Source organism: Sapajus apella, unplaced genomic scaffold (genome assembly GCF_009761245.1).
Source record: "Sapajus apella isolate SASKATOON/1434 unplaced genomic scaffold, GSC_monkey_1.0 scaffold58, whole genome shotgun sequence".
NCBI classification, from domain to species: domain Eukaryota; kingdom Metazoa; phylum Chordata; class Mammalia; order Primates; family Cebidae; genus Sapajus; species Sapajus apella.
The window spans coordinates 7853863-7877536 of NW_022436998.1; the positions used below are offsets into that span (position 1 = coordinate 7853863).

Sequence of the window (23674 nt, forward strand, 5' to 3'; positions counted from 1 at the left end):
TTCACTCTGAGAAATTTATTAAAATAAACAAGCATCAGTTGTACATAGAAATAATCATTTGCACTAAGTGTCGTACTAGAGCAGAAGAGCAGTTTTAAATATATTTTTAAAATCACAAAATATATCTGGTTAAGGCACTATAATCCTGTCTCATGTTTTCAATAAATATGCTGGGTTTTTTTTGTAAGGCAGTAGTAACCGAGTATGTGAGTATAGGCACTGTAATTAAGACAAATTGCTGTGGCCATTGTATGTAATTCTCAAAAGAACTTTTGTTAAGATTAGCATTTTAAAAAATGAGAATATGAAAATTATCACAGTTTTCTCTTTCCAGTTTAGGTCTCTTCCAGAGAGACATATATTAAAAGGTGCTGTTTCTTCATATATTCCTTGGCAACAATGAATTATGCATAAAGTAAAAACATTGCCTCTCAGGAAGTAAAGTCATCAGATGTCTCAGAACAGTGTGAAATCTTTGGAATAGTTAAAAATTTTTTTTTCAACTGCAATAAAATAAGTGGAGTTTAGAAAACTTGACCTTTCAGTATCCAAGACGGCAGCTTTGCTAAGCAGCTGAGGGGAATCTGCCCCAGCTCCTGTGTTGTCTGGCGCAGACTGGGCACCAGACGGAGTCAAGTGGACTGGGTGCTCTTTTACTGCCACCAGTACTTCCTAACAATGGCAAGTTGACAGTTTTGTTACGGTGCTCAGCAGCTTACAAAGCACATACATGTGCATCATCGCAGTTTGTTCACCTGTAAGATGAAAGGGTTGGATTCTGTTTTCTGTGGTCTTTTCTAGTTCTAGTGCCTTGCTAATCTGATAATGTGAATTATTTTTTATTACAGCTGACGCTGCTGCAGTCAGGCCCAGCCTTTCTGCAGGACACAGTGACCACAGCAAAGAGAAGGAAAGATAACTTTCCACGACATTGCCACATTGTTTGACCCCTCGATGCAAGTCCTTTCATCAAAGCATTGTATGCTATTAAAAGTCACTGTTTAACTGGAGTACATTATTCACAGAAGGCCATTAAGACTTCTCTTCTTATTAGACAATATAACTTTTGTGTGTGGCAGAAAGAGGCTTTACAAATTTCTAAGATTAAATTCACATTATTGCACATTTTGTTTCTCCAGTCAAGTCTTTAACGTAAGATATTTGGGCAGTAAGGCTTTGTACAGGCATGAGGTAAAATATCAGGAAGAATCTTGATGTGAGCCACACTTCTTTTAGAGTGAGAAAAAAAATTTTTTTTTTGGTGAGTTATACAGAAGAGGATGCTTAATCTGACATATTCTACAACTGGCAAATGACATTGGAAGAGTGCAGGTTGGCAAGACATGCTGGAAAATGTATTCACTTTTTGGCAAGTAACTAGACATATGGTCAAACAAAGCCTTAAGAAATCTGAGACCTGCCTGCTCAGATGCAGTAGAAAATACATAGAGTTAATTTTATTCTGCAATGCATAATATTGCTTTCATCTGCAAAGATTTGGTCTTCAGTTTGACTTTGTGTGTGTATATATTTAAGTTGACTTTATAGACACAACTTTTACTTTATTTTTAAAAGATTAAAATGCATCATTGAGAAGCAATTTAATGCAAAGCATGTAATCATAAAAATAGAAAAGGTAATCAAAGAGCACTTCAGAAAGAAACTCCAGAGCCAAAGGCATTAGTTCTTCTCCAGGGACCTGTAATAATCTGTCAGGACCTTCCATGCTTTGGGGGCCATGAAGCCATCTGGGGGATTCTCTCCTTCTCGGGCAAGCTTCCTCATACGGGTTCCTGAGATGAAGTCAAACTCATTGTGCCTGTTACAGGGTAGCAACAAAGAACTCAGTGTAGGTTAACGATATCTGCCTTAAGGATTCCTGGAGTAGGTTATAGTTTTTGAGACCCACATTCTTTCTTTCTTTTTTTTTTTTGAGACGGAGTTTCGCTCTTGTTACCCAGGCTGGAGTGCAATGGCGCGATCTCGGCTCACTGCAACCTCCGCCTCCCGGGTTCAGGCAATTCTCCTGCCCCAGCCTCCTGAGTCGTTGGGATTCCAGGCACGCACCACCACGCCCAGCTAATTTTTTGTATTTTTAGTAGAGACGGGGTTTCACCATGTTGACCAGGATGGTCTCGATCTGTTGACCTCGTGATCCACCCGCCTCGGCCTCCCACAGTGCTGGGATTACAGGCTTGAGCCACCGCGCCCAGCCTGAGACCCACATTCTTTCTGTAAAATGCTGCATCTTTGAAAGTGGGCAGTCCTCTAAATCTTCAGGAACTTGCAGAAGAAAAGGTAAGTAATGGCAGCTATCCATTCAGTATTTACCATGCACCTATACTGTTCCTGGGAAGTATCTTGAGGCCAGAGACTGTCTTCTATTTCTCTGCCTACTTCTGTGAGCCCTCAGCATGGGAAGCAAGTGCACCATAAATATTCATGCAATCTCTTTCTATGTTGCTTCCTTTCGCTTAGTGTGCTAGGCACTCCATGCATGATTAAGAATGCATGTTAGAAGAGAAATATTTATGGACCATCTACTGTATGCAAAAGACTGTACTATAACTTTAGGGGACATAAAATGTATAACACCACCTCTTGACTCTCAAGAGACTCATTCCATTTGGGAGCATGTGGCAGTACACTGGAGAGTTTTTCAAAGGGCCCAAATTCTCCTTGTTTATTCCTGTTGTACAGATGTTGGTAAAAGAATTTTACTCTGAAAACCTACCTTGCTGGATCGTAGAAGTCCATGGCTTTTTTGGCTTTGTTGTAGGCAGCCACTCGGAATGGAATGATTTCCACAGAGGTGAGGCCAGGGGCCATGCTCAAGACCTTGCCCCCTTGAGTGGGTTCATACAGGTCCTTCTTGGTTTCAGGATGGGGCATTCCTGCAGGGTCCCTGCCCACAATGTAGAAATTGGCCCCTGCAATCATCCGGGACCTGCAGTGCCACTGGACCTAGGAAATGTCACATTAGGGACATGCTGGTTATCGTGGGTCAACTCTGTGAGTCACAATTTATGGAGACACCTTTATTCTGCTTTAAAAGTAATTCACCAATGTGAGTCAACTAAGAATTGCAAGAAAATCACTGAGGTTCTAAGACTCCCAAGCACTCTTCGTGCTTTGTTATATTAGGTAGGATAGGAGCCCTAAAGACAGTACTCCTTCCTCATAACTCAAGGTTGTATTTCTTCATCTCTTCTCCAAACAGGCTGGCAGGCCAAGAACACTCAAATCTTACTATTCTACAGAACGATGTGGATTTTACTTTCCAGTGCCTCCCTATTCAGAATAAATCACAGTTTAAAGGAAATTACAAACTCCAGTATCTCATCTGACTGCCATTAATGAACTAATTACCTTTCACATGCAGCTGCTGATTCCAGTTCAACATAACACTTGCCCTCTTTAAAGCTCAGATAGCAATACAAAGGATGGAGAGGAGAGCTAGGGGCCTGGAACTTTGATCTGATTGAAGAGAATTAATTCATTAAACTCAGTTTGGGGCATTCCAAAGGGTGAGACTCTTTCTATTCATCATACTTGCGGCAAACTCGTTCAAATCCACTACACTGCTGGTGCAGTGGGACAAAGAAAATCTCTGTTTGATAAGCCCACTGTGTTATGATAAAAGGGTGACATTTATCTTTTAAAGATATCCTCTCCCTTCTAATGAAGCTCACAGGGCATAGTGAGGAACTGGAACTTCTGAAATTGAATATTAGGTTAGATACAACTTGTCCTATAACCCAGTTAAGTTTCATTAGCCACATCATTCACCTCTCAACTTCCATATTCTCAAAGGCAATGTATAATAGGTTTGATTTGATGTTTCTAGCATTTTTCAAATACTAAATGGAAACAAAATTAAGTTTGATAAAGAAAAACCAGAACATTCCAGAATGTGTTCATGTGGAAGCAGAAAGGATCCCAGAGACTCATTTACTCTTCTAAGTAAAGTTTGAGTCTACATTCCTGAGTCCCAAAGCCCAGCTCTGGGAATTGCTCACCTCTGTGGGGCCAGCATATAACATGGGAGATGGGAAAATGGCAACAATGGTTGACTCGGGATCCAGGACCCCTTCCTCGAGCACAGCTGCATGCTGCTTCATCCTCCAGTCCAGAGGCACATCGTCATCCTTGGTCCAGCCGCCCAGAGGGTGCAGCAGGAGGACTGGGTGCTTGTAGCCCCTCTCCAGGAGCCTGCGGCGAGTGTCCTGCATCAACAGTGCATGGCCGTTGTGGACAGGATTGCGCAACTGGAATGCAAACACCGCATCTGGGAGAGGAAAGCAGAAGAGCCAAGGTCACAGAAATACATGGCGTCATTTCTCCACAAGAACAGGAAGGACACAGCTGTGTTTATTGTTCAGTGCATTCGTTATCCACTGGCTTTTTATTTTTTGATAGAGTCTTACTTTGTCGCCCAGACTGGAGTGCAGTGGAGTGACCTCGGGTCACTGCAACCTCCGCCTCCTGGATTCAAGCAATTCTCCTGTCTCAGTCTCCTGAGTAGTTGGGATTACAGGCGTGCACCATCACACCCAACTAATTTTTGTATTTTTAGTAGGGTTTCACCATGTTGGCCAGGCTGGTCTCGAACTCTTAAACTCAGGTGATCTGCCTGTCTTAGCCTTCTGAAGTGTTGGGATTACGGGTGTGAGCCACCGCACCAAGCCTATCCACTGGCTTTTAATAAATCAACTGCAGAACACCCCTGGGTCTTTAGGGTGTTAATCCACAACTAACAAATACCAGATTGCCGAGAGAGGGAAGAGACGCAGAGGCAGCAAGCTCCTTAGGGAGAACCTAACTCAGTAATGAAAACATTTGTTGCCAGGACCTTTCCTGTTCACAAGGCTCAGGCAGGGCCAGTGTTAATTAGTCCTCTTGTACTAGGGAGCCTGGAGAGGGGCGAATAATTGTGAGGAATATTTTTTGGGGCCCGTGCAAGGGGCAACAATCTAAAGATAGAAAAAAATTTCCCCTTCACTTTAAAGAAATCTCCAAAACTACTCCACTTAGTGATGGACTCCTGAGAGCCTTATTTTTTTTTTTCTGGTAATGAAATAACTTTTATGTCTATAATATGAAAAACTTGAGAAATACAGAAAAGCCCAAAATAGAATATAAACACAACCAATAATCCTATTATTACTTTTTCTCCCTCTTTTTCAAAATATATGCAATAAAGAGTAAAACTCTTGGTCCAAACTCCATCCCCTGGAAGTAGCCACTGTAATCTGCAGTTTGGGGCATGTGGTGTCAGAGACTTTTCTGCTTCTACCCACAGAAGTAGGTTAGGGATTTTGGAATTATGATGATACTGTTTTCTAAAATATGTTTATGCTCTACATATTGTTCTGCAATTTGTTTTTTAACTTAATAAACATACTTTAGGTATGTTTCTGTATCAGTGAATATTTTGAACTGTTTGTTGAATAGTGTTCTAATACATAGATGTAGTACAAATTTATAAAACTGTTTCTATATTATAGACATGCCAATAGAAGATGTTTTCAGGGTTTTTTGTTTGTTTGTTTGTTTGTTTTTTTGAGATGAAGTCTCTCCCTGTACCCAGGCTAGAGTGTAGTGGAGTGATCTTGGCTCACTGCAATCTCCACCTCCCGGGTTCAGGAGATTTTCCTGCCTCAGCCTCCTGAGTAGCTGGGTCTACAGGCACCCCCCACCATGCCCGGCTAATTTTTGTATTTTTTTGTAGAGACGGTGTTTCACCATATTAGCCAGGATGGTCTCGATCTCTTGACCTTGTGATTTGCCCGCCTCACGCCTGTAATCCCAGCACTTTGGGAGGCCGAGGTGGGTGGATCATCTGAGGTGAGGAGTTCAAGACCAGCCTGACCAACATGTTGAAATCATGTTTCTACTAAAAATACAAAAATTAACTGGGCATGGTTGTGCGTGCCTAATCCAAGCTACTTGGGAGGCTGAGGCAGGAGAATTGCTTGAACCTGAGAGACAGAGGTTGCAGTGAGCCAAGATCGTGCCATTGCACTCCAGCCTGGTGACAGAGCAAGACTCCATCTCAAAAAAATAAAAATAAATAAATAAATAAAATGCACTAGGGCTAGCTTACATACCAGCATTCATTTCTTTACATTTCTGTTTGAGCTCCAGAGGTGTCAGACGGTATTGGTCCAGCCCATCATTCCACCTTATTCTCTCCAGCACCTGAAGGTCTCCACCAACCAGCCAGTCCCCACTTTCCATCACCATCTAGAAAGAACATTATTATAATTGCTAATGATTAATAGTGATTTCTATTTTATCTGAAAAATTTTCTCCTTTTAGACCATTTTGGGTTATAGGTAAAGAACTGCCTTTAGTTCTTCAGCATTTCTGGGACAATATTTCTCAAACTTTTAGTCTCTAGAACGCTTTATGCTCTTAAAAAATTACTGAGGACACCCCACCACACTTTCATTTTTGTGGGTTATAGCTTATAAATTTAAACCAAGAACCTTTAAAAATATTTATTAATCCATCTAAAGCTAACATTAATAAACCTATTGCATGTTAATGTAACAGTTTTAGAGAAAAATAAACATTTTCCTCCCCAAATGTAGGAAGTATGATATTGTTTTACATATTTGCAATCTTTTTAATGTCTGACTTAATAAAAGACAGCTGGATTCTCATATCTACATCTACGTTTAATCTGTAGTAATACACTGTTTTGGCTGAAGTATAAAAAGAAAGTCCAACTACAGGTAGGTAGCTGGAAAAGGGAAGAGGATTTGGATAGTCTTTCTGCATAATTACGGATATTTTTATTTGATACTACACCAAAACTCAACAAGCATGTTATCTTAAAGGTAAGTTGCACTGTGGAATCTGAAGCCATATTAATGCACTTTTCATACTTGGTTACATTAAAAATTCATTGTGCTTTGGATGAATGATTTACCCATGAATGATTCTGAAATGTTACATATTGGCCAATTAGAAACTATTCACCGAGTCTGTAAGTCTTCCAAATGTTGACATATTTCATTACAGGATTTTTAAACACACACATTTGTTACTATTACTACCAATCTTATCAAAAAGTTTTCTAAGTACTGGGAAGCTGCCAAGCTTATGGTGGCAAATAAAAATTTCCCAAAAATCTTTTGCTTGAAACCTCAAGATTTATCATTGGCAATGAATACCCTCAGCTGTTTTCCTTGAATTATCGGGTTCGCCTTGTTCATTTTGAAAATATCTACCAAATATTCACATCTGAATAACCATAGTTTATCACTCATTCTTTCAAGTAAAGCTGGTGATCCATGAAAAAAAATAGTGGCTAGTTTTGCTTGTAGCACAAAGCATCATACAAGTACTTTTCCTTAAGACAACCACTGCACATTGGTAGATTAGCAGAAGTACTTTAATGTGTACTTCCTCTTTTGTAATGGAATGTTAAAAAGACACAGACTCAAAGGCCAAGATTTAATAATCGTTTTTACAGCTCCATCAAGAACACTCTTAGGCGAAGCTAGCATTGCTTTTACTGCAACTGCATGGTGATGATAGTTGTCACTGTCTCGAGTCTAAAGTGCCAGCAGTTTTAGCCACTATTGCTTTTGTATCAGCAATTCAAATGTCAACACAGAGAAAAAGGCAAAGAATGTTCTAGTATTATGAACACAGTTTTGAGCTTGGGGATTCTCTAGAAAGGTCTTAGGGACCCTCAGGATTTTGTAAACCATACTTGAGAACTGCTGCTAGCACATTCCTAATACAGTCTGATGTATCTTAGACTATTTTCAATAAGGACCTAAATTAGAGACCCTGGGGGGAAAATCAGACAAGCTGTTTTCTATCAGTTAATTATTATTGAGCACAACTTCTACGGATAGTCTCAAAAGAAGCAGCCTTCTTCAATTATATCTGATTTTAAAACAAAAGAAAATCTCTAAAGAGCAGCAAAAAAGTAGACAAATCCACATTTAAGGCTAAACATAGACTAGTCGCTAAAACCCTATTTTTTCATGATGAGGGTACCAGGACCACTCAATGGGGGAAAGGACAGTCTCTTCAACAAATAATATTGGGAAAACTGGATATCCACATGCAAAGGAATGAAGTCGGACCTTTATCTTACACCATATACAAAATTTAACTCAAAATGGATGAAAGACCTGAAAGTAAGATGTAAAACTAATAAACTCTTATAAAAAATATAAGGGAAAAAATATATATATATAAGGGAAAAAGATTTATGATATTAGAGTTGGAAACGATTTCTTAGACATGACATCAAAAACATGGGCAACAAAAGCAAAAATAAATTGGAACTATTTCAAACGTATGTGCATCAAAGAATATAACAGAGTGAAAAGGCAACCTATAGAAAGTGAGAAAATATTTGAAAATCATATTATCTGATAGGTGTTAACATCTAGACTATATAAAGAACTCCTACAACTCAATGGCAAAAAAATTAACTGAATTAAGAGATGGGGAAAAGACTTTAATGTACATCCCTTGAGATGATCTACAAATGGCCAAAAGCATGTAAGATTTTCAGCATTATTAATTATGAGAAATGCAAATCAAAACCACAATGAGATATCACCTCCCAACCATTAGGATGGCTACTGTTAAAAAACAAAATGGCTGGGCACAGTGGCTCATGCCTGTGATCCCAGCACGAGCCAACGTGGGTGGGTTGCTTAAGCCCAGGAGTTTGAGACCCGCCTGGCAATATGGTGAAATCCCATCTCTGCAAAACATAAAAATTAGCCGGGTGTGGTGGTGCATGCCTGTAGTCCCAGCTACTTGAGAGGCTGAGGTGGGAGGATCACCTGAGCCTGGGAAGGTTGGGGCTGCAGTGAGCCATGATTGCATCACTGCACTTCAGCTTGGGTGACAAAGAGAGACCCTGTCTTATACACACACACACACAAACGAAAAGAAAAAATTACACAAAGAAAAAAATAGCAAGTGTTGGTGTTGGTGAGAATGTAGAAAAATAAAAATTGGAATCCTTGTACACTGTTAGTATGATTGTAAAAGGTGCAACCACTATGGAAAACAGTATGGAGTTTCCTCAATGAATTAAAAATGGAACTACCATATGATCTAGCAATCCTACTTATGGGTGTATATTCAAAGGAAATGAAAGGGTGTTGAAGGAATATATGCATACTCATGTTCATAGCAGCATTATTCAAATAGCCAAGAGGTGGAAGCAACCCAAGTGAATGGGTAAATAAAATGTGATATATACATACAAGGGAATATCATTCATCCTTTAAAAGGAAGGAAATCTGAGAAAACACTGAACATCTGTTTGTTAAAAAAAAAAAAAAAAATGAAGGAAATCTTGTCACATGCTACAACATGGCTGAACCTTGAGGACATTATGCTAAGTGAAATAAGCCAATCACAAAAGGCAAATATTACATGATTCTACTTATGTGAGGTATCTAAAGTAGTCGAATTCATAGAGACAGAGAGTGGAATGGTAGTTACCAGGGGCTGGAGGAAGGAAGAAGAGGGGAGTTGTTTTTGATTTTGTTTGAGACAATTCTCACTCTGTCACCCAAGTTGACATGCAGTAAATCATTGCAGCCTCTACCTCCTGGGCTTAAGCAGTTCTCCCACCTCAATCTCCTAAGCAGATGGGACTCAAACACACCACCACACCTGGCTAATTGAAAAATTTTTTTGTAGAGACAGGGTCTCACTATGATAACCAGGTAAGTCCCAAACTCCTCAGCTCAAGCAGTCCTCCTACTTTGTGCCTTCCAAAGTGTTGGGATTACAAGTATGAGCCACCATGCCTAGCCAGTGGAGTTGTTTAATGGGTATAGAGCTTCCATTTTGCAAGACGACAAAGCTCTGAAGATCTGGTTCACAACAATGTGAATATACTTAATATTACTGAGTTGCATACTTACAAGTGTTTAATATGATAAATGTTATGTGCTGTTTTTTACCCTATATTTCTTTTTTTAAAAAAAAAGAACCATTTTTTAACTCACTGAGGATTTCGTTGAGGTTACTAGCAATACTCGCACTTTTCTATTCCCAGTCTCAGCTAAAAATGTGACTTCAGAGAAAGGTGGGTGTGAAGAGCACCTGGAGACCTCTAAAAGAACCACCTTCATAGTATCCCGCACATTAGATGTCCCAACTCTGGCCCCCTTTGGTTTTGTTCATCCCATAAAAGTAAGGAGACACTTGGAAGGAAGATGTACCCAGAATTATTATCTACTCTTTTGATCATAATTGGGGTACCCAGGACTCTGGAATTTCCTGCCCAATCAACTCTAAGCTTGCTGCTAGGGCCTGGGAGAGCTTTATCTCCCAACCTGTCTTTCCAGGGTGGACCACGCACACTTAGAACAGCCCTAGTTCTGAGGGTGAGCTAAGCAGGGAGGGTCTACAGAGAGGTTGTGGATAGAGCTCAGGCATGCAGCCTGGGGTGCCCACAATCAATCCAGAGGACCCACACAGCACAGGAGGAGGCCAAGCATAATAGGAGAAGGGAGAGTTGGTGAAAGGCCAAGGGTCAACTCTCCACACACTACCATATTCTGATGCAGAACCCAGAAGTCTAAATTTGAACCTAGATTTCCAGTTTGTGATCAAGGCATAGTTGTTAAAGTAGAAGGATCAAACATATTTTATTTAGCAGTTTGTTAGTTATTCATGTAAATTTTAAATATGATGCATGGATCTCCATTTGTATTCTTGCTCTGGGCCCACAAATGTTAGGAGTGAGCCAGGGTTGAAGAATGGTCAAACTAATGAAAAAGAAAAACATGACAACCTTTGTTTTCTGTAAGTTTAAATATGTTTCATCTGTTATTGAATTATAATCAATTACAGAGCTGTGTCTCTCCTGAGTCACCGATACAAACACTTACAATCTCACTCCTCAGTCAAACATAAAATGATTTTACAATCCTTCCCCTGCTCAAACCCCATATACCTTTCACCACTGTACAAAGACAACTTGATTACCTGAAATGTTAGCAGAGAAGAGGGAGGCCGGAGTGAGTGAGAGAAAGCTGATTTGAAATGCCTAGTAGGAAGACATGAAGATAGTGGCGGTGGACCTCGTTCACAGTCCCTGTTATGACCAGATATTGGGGCTTACCATGACCTGCATTCCAGAAAGTTTCAGGGAGTGGGGGATTGGGATAGAGTAGTGGTTCTAAACAGAGGCTGATTTAGTCATTCCTGGTGACACTTGACGATATCCGAAGATAATTTTGACTATGACAACTGCAATGCTACTGGCATCTAGTGTACAGAAGCTAGGGATGCTACTAAATATCCTACATTGCACAGAACTGCCCTCTCAATGAAGAATTATCTAGTCCGAAATGTCAACAGTGCTGAGGCTGAGAAACCCTCAGCACTGAGGGTAGACAGAATGTAATTATGCAAGGTATTTGGTTGTGTTTTCATGGCCTCTTTTCTAAATTCTGTGCTCAGTCAACCAGAATAGTTTCAAATGCCCATACCTATATATATATTTTCTCCTCATTGCTTAGAGTTGGACTATCAACACAATTTTGAGTTGACCCCCAACCCCCTGAGGATGCAGTAATTTATTCTGGACACTAGAGGTCCACCCTATATTGCTCTATCTATTGAGGAAGAGGGCATCAAACCAAATTCATCCACCACCAGCCAAAAAACCTGTCTGTTTGAAAAGAAATGTTAAAATTATGTGTTTGGCATTTCTGTGATGGGGAGGGACAAAGAGCATCTCTATCCCCAAGTTGGTCCAACTATTGCCAGAGCTGTGTCCAGTGGTGAGGAAGGGAGATCCAGGGGCTCTGCTTAATTTCCCAGGGCTTTGTGGCTTAGAAGTTCCCGCCCCTCCAACCTTCCTGCCAAAGAAAGCAGGGGGCCACAGCTAGGGGATTTGCAGAACTGTGCACCAAAAGGAATGAGGATCAGGCTTCAGAACCCCGGTGAGGTAGCAAATAGGGAATTGGGCTAGGAATCACATACAACAAGAATGCAAAAAGGAGAGGGTGAGCTGAACCACTAGGGTGAAGACTAAGAAAGCTATAAGGAATAGGCTTAAAGGGGCCAAGGAGAGGAAGACTCAAAAGAAACAATCTGGAGAAGATGAGGGAATGCATTAATTGGAAAGGGAGGAGCCGCTGAGGGTGGGAAGGTGAAAAAGAATGCAAAAAGGGAGAGGAGAGAAGGGAAAGAAACCAGAAAGAAGGAAAGAAATGATGAGTTCAGGAAGATAAGGTCATGATGAAAGGGGGCAGAGAACAGAATAGACTCAAAGAGAAGCAAAACTAATGCATACGAGAGGAGAATATATATATATATATACACATATATGCACACACACATACACATGTATATTCTCTTGTGTATATATATATATATATATATGCACATTCATTTCTCTGATATCAGTCATAGTCACACAATCTGGGGCTTTAAGGAACCTGTAGATAATGTAGATTTAAATGTCCTCATTTTAGAAAACAAGGCAGTTTTACAGAGGGGAAGTGGCTGAGTTCAAGTGCACAGAGCTTTCTTACCAAAACCAGGACCCAAATCTCAGACTTCTGCAAACCATATTATTCTTCCCACTGCACCCACTGCCTCTCATCAGTGGCCCCCATGTTGACATTTCAGCTTTACCGTTCACAGGTATGAACAGGGAAAGTCCAAATTACTCTGGAAGGACAAAGAAGGGGCACTCAGTCATGCTTATGTGTCACGGGAGTCGGGGCTGACTTTTGAAAGGAGGTAATAAGGTGCAGAGGCAGAGGTGGAAGAAACAGTGTACCAGGTTGAAGGATGAGTACGTGTAAAAGTCAGAGAGAGCATGATCGAATGAGCAGCTCTAGAAGGACTGCAGGAGGGAATATGTTGGTTGGTGGTGGCAAGAGGCGTTGCAGTAAATCGTATCTTTTTTGTATTATTATTATTATTTTTAGTAGAGATGGGGTTTCACCATGTTGGCCAGTATGGTCTCGATCTCCTGACCTCGTGATACGCCCGCCTCGGCCTCCCAAAGTGCTGGGATTACAGGCATGAGCCACCGAGCCTGGCAGTAAATCATATCTTAATAAAGGGGTTTCCGAAGAAAGGTTGAATAATTCACTTTAGCTAAAGAGCGGAGATTAGGCGGGAGTAAGACAAGAGACAGGGAAGAAATGAAATGTCCTGACCCAAGATGGAACAGAAGAGGAGTGAACAAATTCAAGCACTACCTGAAAGCTACATTTGGCAGGACTTGGTGACTGAATGAACAAGCGGAGAAGAGAGAAGCAAGAATGGCAACCAGGTTTTGGCCATAAGCCACCATCGGGATGGTGAAGTTGTCACTGAGATAGGAGACACAGTAGGAGGAATAGGCTTGGGGAGAGGTTAAACATGTTGAGTTTGAGGTACTTGCAGGACATATGCAGGTGGGGCCATAAAGAAAACAGCTCCAATGATCTAATTCAATGGTTCTCAACCTTCACAGCACATCAGAATCACGAAGAGCTTTAACTACCTGCCCCTCAACAATAAGACCTGACTCAAAGTCAATTAAATGAGAATCTGTGAGGATGGGATCTGGTCACTGGTAATTTGTAAAGCTCTTCAGGTGATTCTGTTGCTATAACTAACCATATGGTTTTCACTGTGGAGCTAAAGGCTATAAAACTCTGATTCCTGTCTTTCATTGAGAAGTCATATTCTGTTCTCTTGTTTTGTACAAGAAAATGTAGAATGCAAAACAGGAGTAATGATTCTTAGTTACTGCACCAGGAGCATTGTGAGAAATAATTACTACTTGGCCAATCTTTGGGAGCCATAGATGAAAGGCAACAGAGCCCCACCAAGCATTAGTTCTACCAGTTTCACCTGCTCCTCCTGATGATTTCATCTGAGCGAATGGCACATGGCTCTATATTTAGTGACACCAAAGAGAGGGTTGGATGCCTTGAATGGAAGGTCAAGGGTGACGCTGGTGATAAGCTCTGTAACAAAGGCAGACCATTTCCTAGTGACTCTATTTTCTTGGCAAATATCACTCCCAGTGCCATATGGAAAAAGAATAAGGCCCAGGATTATACTTTTGGAAGTAATTACTGTTAGAAGCTATGAGGTTCTAAAAATATATATTAAAGTGTTTCTGTGGGTTTCAGAGTGCTAAAAAAAGGACAAAACAAAAAGAATTATTTTGCCAATAAAACTTGTCTGTTTGGTACATGTAACCATCTTCAGTCTCTTTTACTTTTGCACATGGTGTCTGCAGGGTGAGTGGCTTTCTCTCTCTGGTTATCCAAGGCTCATTTCTCACCATTAGCTCCCTGGGAATGTTTATCGAGTCCTTCTAATGACCTAAAGGTACAGAGTTACTGACAATATTGTCAAAGCCACAAGTCATGCCACCACTCTCCCTGGCTTCTAAGAAATTCTAAAATTCTGAGTTCCATCTGCCAACATACATTGTAAGGCATAATGAAAAAAATACAGGCATACCTCAGAGACATTGCTGGTTCAGTTCCAGACCACTGCAATAAAGTGAATAGTGTAATAAATGGAATCACACAATTTTTTTGGTTTCCCAGTGCATTTGAGAGTTATATTTACACTATACTATAGTCTACTAAGTGTGCAATGGCATTATGTCTTTAAAATGTAATATATCTTAATTTTCTTTCTTTTTTTTTTTTTTTTTTTTTTGAGAAAGGATCTCACTCCTATAGCCCAGGTTCAGTGATGCAATCATGTCTCACTGCAGCCTCAACTTCCCAGGCTCAGGTGATCCTCCCACCTCAGCCTCCTAAGTAGTTGGTACTACAGGTGTGCAGCACCATGCCCAGCTAAATTTTTGTATTTTTAGTAGGGAGAGAGTTTTGTCATGTTGCCTAGGCTGGTCTCAAACTTCTAGGATGAAACAATCCATGCACTTGGCCTCCAAAGTGTTGGAATTACAGGTGTGAGCCACCATGCCCAGCCTACTTTAATTTTAAAATACCTTTTTGCTAAAAATGCTAATGATCTTCTGAGCCTTCAGAGTTGTAATCATTCTGCTGGTGGAGGGTCATGCCTTGTGTTAATGGCTGCTGACAATTCAGGTGATGGTTGCTTAAGGCTGGGGTGGCTGTGGCAATTTATTAAAATAAGACAATAATGAAGTTTATCACATCAATTGACTCCTTATGCCATGAAAGATTTCTCTGTGACATGAGATGCTGTTTGATAGCATTTTACCCATGGTAGAGCTTCTTTCAAAATTGGAGTCAGTCCTCTCAAAGGTTGTCACTGTTTTATCAACTAAGTTTACATAATATCCTTTGTTGCCATTTCAAGAGCATCTTCACCAGGAGTAGATTCCACCTCAGAAAACTGATTTATTTGCTTATCCATAGGAAGCAACTCCTCATCCTTTCAAGTTCTATCATGAGAGTGCAGCAATTCAGTCACTTCTTCAGGCTCCGCTTCTAATTCTAGTTCTTTTGCTATTTCCACCACATCTGCAGCTACTTCTTCGACTGAAGTCTTGAATCCCTCAAAGTCATCCATGAGGGATGAAATCAACTTCTTCCAAATTCCCATTAATGTTGATATTTTAACTTCTTCCCATGAACCTCAAATGTTCTTAATGGCATCCAGAATGATGAATCCCTTCCAGAAGGTTTTCAGTTTACTTTGCCCACATCCATCTGAGAAATCACCATCTAGAGCAGCTATATCCTTACAAAATGTATTTCTTTCTTCTTTTCTTTGAAATTTTTTTCCAAAAACTGCACCAACATAAAGCAGAGCTTTAGTTGATGCGAGTGTGTTGTTTAGGTGTTAGCAGTACTGCCCTCACTATGTGCTCATTGGACAGTAATGCAACCCCAAGAAAAGGATGATTACAAAATGTATTTCTTAAACAATAAGACGTGAAAGTTGAAATTACTATTTGATCCATGGGCTACAGAATGGATATTTTGTTATGCATGAAAACAAATTAATCTCCTTGTACATATTCATCAAAGTTCTTGGGTAACTAGGCACACTGCCAATCAGCAGTGATATTTTGAAATGAATCTTTTTTTGAGAGTCAGTCTCAATAGTGGGCTTAAAATATTCAGGAAACCATGCTGTAAACAGATGTGCTATCATCCATGCTTTGTTTTTCCATTTAAAGAACACAGGAAGAATAAATTCAGCAAAATCCTTAAGGACCCTAGGATTTTCAGAATGGCCAATGAACCTTGGCTTCAACTTAAACTCACCAGCTATATTAGCTCCTAACAAGAGAGTCAGCCTGTCCTTTTAAGCTTTGAAGCCAGGCATTGACTTCTCTAGCTATGAAAGTCCTAGGTGGCATCTTCTTCCAGTAGAAGGCTGTTTCTTCTACAGTGAAAATCTGTTGTTAGTGTAGCTACCTTCATCAATTGTCTTAGATCTTCTGGATAACGCTGCAGCTCCTACATCAGCACTTACTGCATCATCCTGTACTCTTATTTTATAGAGATGGCTTTTTTCCTTAAACCTTATGAACCAACCTCTGCTGACTTCCAACTTTTCTTCTGCAGCTTCCTCACCTCTCTCAACTTCATAGAACTGAAGAGAGTTAGGGCTTTGCTCTGGATCAGGTGTTCTGGCTTAAGGGAATGTTGTGGCTAGTTGGACGAGACCACTCAAACCTCCTCCATATCCATTAAGGAAACCAAAATATTTCACCCCAAAATATATTTCCTTGACATAGTTCAAGATGGCTATTCAGAAGGGCTGGAATATAAAAATAGCTAAAAATCTGCCTTTTGTGGGGGACATTTGCATTTGAAGAGAAAATGCATGTTGATGCAGCCAGGCTTTCTCTGAGGGCCTTCCCTTGCCAGATCTAGGAACCTTAACTGTTTCTCTCAGGTAAAGAAACATTTACCTCTAAAATTTCATCTGTATAACAAGACCATCTTTGCTAGCCAGGCCTTCTCTTCTCTCCCTCCCACAACCTGCCTTACCAGCATAACCTGATTTACTGCCATAACCTGGTTTTGGCCATCCTCTGAGCCCTCATTTTTTCTATAATCTCAGGATGGTAAATAAGCTGCTCTGCCCCATCAGGGGTAAGGATTAATCACTCTGCAATTTTCCCAATGTGCATTAATAAATCTGGATGCCTTTTCCCTTATTAATCTGCCTTTTGTCAGTTGCCTTTTCAGTAAAATTTCAGGGGGCAAAGGGGAAGTTTTCCCTTGACCCCTACATTGGCAATAAGGCTGCTTTGCTTTCTTATCATTTGTTTGCTCACTGTGTGTAATTTCTTCCAAGAACATTTCCTTTGTATTCACAACTTGGCTAACTGGCCCAGGAGGCCTATTTCAGCTTTCTACATGCCTTCCTCACTAATCTCAATCATTTCTAGCTTTTGATTTCAAGTGAGAGATGTGTGAGTCTTTTTTTCACTTGAAAACTTAGAGGCCATTGCAGGGTTATTAACTGACCTAATTCCAATATTGTTGTATCTCAGGAATAGGGAGGCCCAAGGAGAGGGAGAGAGATGGGGGAGTGGAGAAGGCAGAACACACACAACATTTATCAATTAAGTTTGCCATCTTATGGGTGTAGTTCGTGGTGCCCCAAAACAATTACAACAGTAACATCAAAGATAACTGATTATAGATCACCATAACAGGTCATAACGATAATGAAGAAATCTAAAAATACTGTGAGAATCACCAAAATGTGGCAGAGACACAAAATGAGCACATGCTGCTGGGAAAATGGAACGCAGAGACTTTCTCAATGCAGGGTTGACACAAACCTTCAATTTGTTAAAAAAAAAAAAAAGCAATATCTGTAAATATTTCACTCATAAGTGGGAGTTGAACAATGAGAACACATGGACACAGGGAGGGGAACATCACACACTGGGGTCTGTCAGGGTGTTGGGGGCTAGGGGAGGGATAGCATTAGGAGAAATACCTAATGTAGATGGTATTTCTACATCTCCTACATTAGGAGAAATACCTAATGTAGATGTAGTGGCTTATGGGTGCAGCACATCACCATGGCATGTGTATACCTATGTAACAAACATGCACGTTCTGCGCATGTATCCCAGAACTTGTATAATAATAATAATAATAATAATAAAAGCAGTATCTGTGAAACATGATAAAATGAGGCATGCCTGTAATCACTTAAGAAACTCTTCAGGTTTTTTTTAGTGCTAGTCATGTGTATGTGAATATCAGACCCAAAGGGTAGAAATATCTGAGCTGACATAACCAAAACCAAAGGCTACTATTCTTTCAGTCACTGAGTAAAGATAAAATCCCCCCCAAAATCCCAAAGCTATATGATTATGATCAGGAAAGAAATAATCAGAGATATAAGTACAGCCCATTACACAATATTCCTCCAGCAGCTCTCAGTCTGTGTCCAGCAATTTCAAGGACTGGCTGACAGCTTCTTTGAGAAACACTGTTCAGATGACTTTGATCTTGATGCACATTAAGATTAAGGATGCTTATCTGCAGGGTGGATAGTTGTGTCCAATAAATGAAAAAACAGCAGCCTGGAGCAGTGGCTCATGCCTGTCTGGGACTTTGGGAGGCCAAGGTGGGCAGATCACCTGAGGTCAGGAGTTCAAGACCAGCCTGGCCAACATGGTGAAAACTGGTCTCTACTAAAAATATAAAAATTAGCCAGGCATGGTGGCAGGCACCTGTAATCCCAGCTAAATGGGAGGCTGAGGCAGGAGAATCACTTGAACCCAGGAGACAGAGATTGCAGTGAGCCGAGATTCTGTCGTTGCACTCCAGCCTGGGAGACAGAGCGAGACTCCACCTCAAAAAATAAAAATAAATAAATAAATGAAAAAACTGCTTTGCTTGCCATTGACCTTCTGTGTTCAGATAAAGAAGGCCTTCAGAGGCCACAAACAGGGGCCTTAAAAAGGTCTTTCCTATCTTGGAACATTTCGTAACAAAAACAAAGACCAAAAGAGGCCATATCTTTTTGCAGGCTCATGGGACTGGAAGAGACCTTAGAGTTATTTTGCATCTGGCCTCTCCTTTTGTTTTTTTTTTTTTTTTTAATTTGAGACAGAGTCTTGTTCTGTTGCCCAGGATGGAGTACAGTGGCACCTCAGCTCACCACAACCTCTGGCTCCTGGGTTCAAGTGATTCTCGTGTCTCAGCCTCCCGAGTAGCTGGGATTACAGGTGCCCACCACCAGGTCCAGATAATTTCTGTATTTTTAGTAGAGATGGGGTTTCACCATGTTGGCCAAGCTCGTCTCAAACTCTCAACCTCAGATGATCCACTGGCCTCAGCCTCCCAAAGTACTGGGATTAGAGGTGTGAGCCACTGTGCCCAGCCTGGCCTCTCCTTTTGTAAAAAAGGAAACTGCTCAGAGACAGGGCATGCCTTGTCCAATCCCAGGCTTTTTAGAGTCTCCTGGGCCTGATCGTGTTCTCTCTTCCTGTGAACATGCTGAAACGGACACGCTGGGAGATTTGAGAAGTGAAACTAGTAGTATATGACTTTTTTCATTTCCACCCTACTGCTCTTATCTTGGATGAGGGATGGTTTTAGCATTCAATTTCTCTTATTTTTCTTTATGGGAAGTGAACCACAGCCAGCAACTTCATAAAACCCCACCCCACCCCATCACCAACAGCAATTAGAAGCTATGAAGGAATCTGAGGAGTTAGTGTACTTTTGCCTTTAGGCATGACAGACCCTACCTGATCCTATCAGATGAATACATTTTTTCAATCTTAAAAGTATCCACTGACAAAAATGTGATATCTTCCCTCTGGAAACTCTGCCACTGTCTGTGCTGATTTTTGTTTACTGAAAGAATATTATTGACCCCCTCACTAGCCATAGAGCAAGAACTCATTCTTGTTCCGTGTTTAGTTGGGCCCAATCTGTATGAAGATGTTTATTTTCCTTGTGCATTTTCAGGATGAACAGGGCTGCCAGCTCAGGTTATGGTTTTGTGCACAGCTACAGCTATTTTGTTCCTCTACTCAGATTGTCAGACTAAATTACTTATCTGGCCCCGTTTAGCTGAGGATGCCAGCCATCACAGAATCTGAGGACTCAAAAGATCATTGAGACCAGCCCTCAAACATAAAGACATTCCTTTGCACCTTAAAACATCTCCAAAGGCAAAACCTGCAAACTCTACCTTAGAAATACATTCTTCCATCTAATCCCAGTTTATCTGGGATTTTACGTCCTTTACAAATGAATTAAAAAGAGTTATTTTTCCTCTCAGTTGAAATAGATCAAGAAAGTCCTTCCAAAGGTTTTGTGACTTACTTTGATATGGGGGTGTTTTGCACATGTTGTCCCCCACACACGTGAACAGCGCTCCTCTTTTCTGTGTTCATAGAATTCCGGGTCTCGTAGGATAGCTACCCTCCGTCCACCATATGCCAGGACAAACTTGCTGCACCCTTCCAGCCGTGTCTTATCCTCTGTAGAGAGGGGCAGTAGGATGGGGATGCTCATGTTGATCACACCATCTGTGGAAAGAGACAAGTGATGCATGAAAACTAGATATAAGGTTGGCCATCCTTGGAGCATGACTCAAAAGTACACAATGCCCCTTCCAAATGTTTCTTTCAAGAAGCATTAAGACCCACATCCAAGTAGTTGTGTTAGCTGCACCAGTTTCTCCAGATTCTAAGATGACAAGTCCTTGAAGGGCTTTCCAAACCACATGGAGCATATGTGAAAAATGGGTTGAGTTTCAAATCATGGAGGTGGCCTCTATAAGTGATCTAACTTTGGAAATGCCTCTTTGTGGGTTCCCTTTTCAAATCTAAGTCCTGAACTCAATGCAGTAGGGAGTTTAACATTTTCCAAAATCCAATTAAATAAAATTACGTTAGCAAAACAAACCAAAACAAAACTCTCTAGTCTTTCTCAGAAATAAACCTTGTAAGAATGTTAGGCAAGTCTCTTATTCTATTATCTGTTTAGGCTCTGTCTGCATACCAACACACTGAATTAAAAAGAAAGAAAAAAATCAGATAGTTGATATTAATCTATGGGAATTAGAATATGCATTTTTTGTATAAGTTATTTATGACAGTGTGTGTTTATCTTTTTTAATATCAACTACAATCTGGGTAATAACCTCATTCACATTTTTCTTTAAAATTCTTAACCTTCATGGGTATAAAGTGTGTTGGGTGCATGAGATATTTTGATACAGGCATACAATGCATAATAATCACATCAGGGTAAATGGGGTACCCATCACCTCAAGCATTTATCCTTTAGGTTATAAAAATCCAGTTATCCTCTTGATTATTTTTAAATGTACAGTTAAATTATTATCTTGTTGTACTATCAAAATTAGATATTATTCATTCTAACTGCTTTCTATACCCATCTCATCCACTTGTAAAAAATATATTTTCAGCCAGGTGCATTGGCTTAAACTTGTAATCCCAGCACTTTGAGAGGCCAAGGTGGGAGGACTGCCTCAGACCAAGTAAGACCAGCCTGGGTAACATGGCCAGACTTCATCTCTACCAAATATTTATGTGTGTGTGTGTGTGTGTGTGTGTGTGTGTGTGTGTGTATGCATGTATACACATTTTTTTTTTAATTAGCTGGACATGTTGTCATGCATCTGTAGTCTCAGCTACTCAGGAGGCTGAGGAAAGGGAATCACTCGAGCCCAGGAGTTTGAGGCTGCAATGAATGCTGATCACTCCATACCCCAGCCTGGGTGCAGAGCAAGACCCTGTCTCAAAAAAACAAAACAAAACAAAACAAAACCCACTAATCTTTGGGATCCCAAACAAACAGTCCTCCTGATGTTCATGATGGTTTCGGCATAAAATCACCTTTTTTTCCTGCTCCTGCTCCCTCTTTCCTAAATATTTTTGAAGAGACTGGTAATCTCACTTATCTGGGAATCGCAGGTCTTGCTAGCACAACCACAATTGAGAATCATCTGTGAGAAAACACCGAGGAGTGAAAAATGACAACAAGTCATTTATTAAGGCACATGCACTTTCTCTGGAGTGTGAGCCTCTCTCACCATTATGCTGAATCTCTTGCTTTAAGAGGAATTTAAATAAACAGGGTGTTCTCATTTTTCAGTATACCACACAGCAAATGAGAAGGCATCGAATATGGTATTCAGAGAAGTTACATCTTCGGCAGCAAGAAATGTCAAATGACAGCTTGACTGCAAAGGAAGAGACAGGAAACTACTGAAAAAACACACATAGAAACTGTGATGGTTGATGTTACATGTCAACTTAGCTAGGCCACAGTACTCAGATATTTAGTCAAAAATTATTCTAGATATTTCTGTGGAGGTACTTTTTAGATGGGATCAAAATTTAAATCATAGACTTTGAGTAGAGTACCCTTCAGAATGTGAGTGGGCCTCACCCAATCAGTCAAACGCCTAAGTAGAAAAAAGACACGTCTCCCCAGAGAATTATGCAGCAGACAGCCCGTGGACTTGAACCACAGGTCTTCTCAGGGTCTCCAGCCTCCCAGTTTTTGGACTTGCCAGATTATCTACAATCACATGAACCAAATCCTTAAAATAAATCTCTTTATCTGTGTGTGTGTGTGTGTGTGTGTGTGTGTGTGTGTGTGTGTACATTGAGAAAGAGATGTATTATATACCTATATATAATATGTAGTTATCTATATATAACATCGTTACCTATTCAAATATATATATATATCAGATATATTATATAATTCAGATATATTGTATATCTATATATTACATATAGATATCTATGTATAATATATAGAAATAAAGCTCTATAATAAAGATAATTTATATATGTATAAAATTAATACATGCATAAAATTAATATATGCATATATATTAATTCATTTAAATATATTAATAAATGTATTTTTATATGTATGTCCATCTAGAGAGGGATGCAGATCATGTTGGTTCTGTTTCTCTGAAGAATCCTGACCATACAATTTTCTAATGCAGAAATTAAAATACAGAGTTATGGGGGTTCTTTAGTGTGAGAGCCAACAATCCCACAGGCCTCTTAATCTTCAGGGCATCATTACATTAGAGGCCAGTTTAACAAGTGGTAAAACTAATAATGACAGAGTCATTTTTAAGTTTCTTTATATTTAACATATTCTTTCTCTTTTTATGAGTGAATACTTTTTTTTTTAGTAAGACTATTTTGAAATGTTTCTAAATAAGATAGTTAAAAGCGTAGTTGGTTTTCAGTGTGGGGCTTAAAAGAATAAAATTTGTCTCTCTAAAAACAACTCATTTCTCAATGATTCTAGATAATGTTAAAAAATTTACAAAACGGTGCTTCTCCTACAATGATGCCCTTACAAATATGCTAGTCTCTCAATTATACTCACAGATGAGAAAATGAGGGCTCATGGTTAAGTGTATAACACAAAAGAATATTAGGGACAATTTTGTTGGAGTTCCCAAGTTCAAGATTCAGAAGGGAATGAAAGGAAGGTGAATAAAGAAAATATTTAACTCCAGAGAAAACAAATGCAGTTATTTATGGACTTGAGGGAATGTGCCATAGATTAATGAAGCCATTTAAACCTAACTTTTCAATGCAGCATTTAGAAGGCCTCTGACAGAGTTAAAGATTAGAGTTCTATTCCTTTGGGGCATAAGACTCCTCCTAGCAGATACAAAACTAAACTTCCCAGGCATATCACTTTGCACCTTT

General features: G+C 40.0%; 1 protein-coding gene and 1 non-coding gene across 3 annotated transcripts in view; both read right to left on the reverse strand.

Annotated features, from left to right (window-relative positions):
• The window catches only part of PAPSS2 (3'-phosphoadenosine 5'-phosphosulfate synthase 2), a 91099-nt gene continuing 67425 nt past the window's right edge, over positions 1-23674 (reverse strand). For both annotated transcript variants that reach the window (XM_032245608.1, XM_032245607.1), the window contains 5 exons: positions 20280-20485; positions 6111-6246; positions 4020-4288; positions 2735-2964; positions 1-1819 (listed from right to left, as the gene is read on the reverse strand). In XM_032245608.1, coding sequence (XP_032101499.1) covers positions 1681-1819; positions 2735-2964; positions 4020-4288; positions 6111-6246; positions 20280-20485 — 980 coding nt within the window. In that variant the 3' untranslated portion in view covers positions 1-1680. The remainder of the gene's footprint in view (positions 1820-2734; positions 2965-4019; positions 4289-6110; positions 6247-20279; positions 20486-23674) is intronic.
• LOC116528470 lies at positions 15742-15867 on the reverse strand. The gene has a single exon (XR_004259045.1). It is a non-coding gene; the product is annotated as a U4atac minor spliceosomal RNA (small nuclear RNA).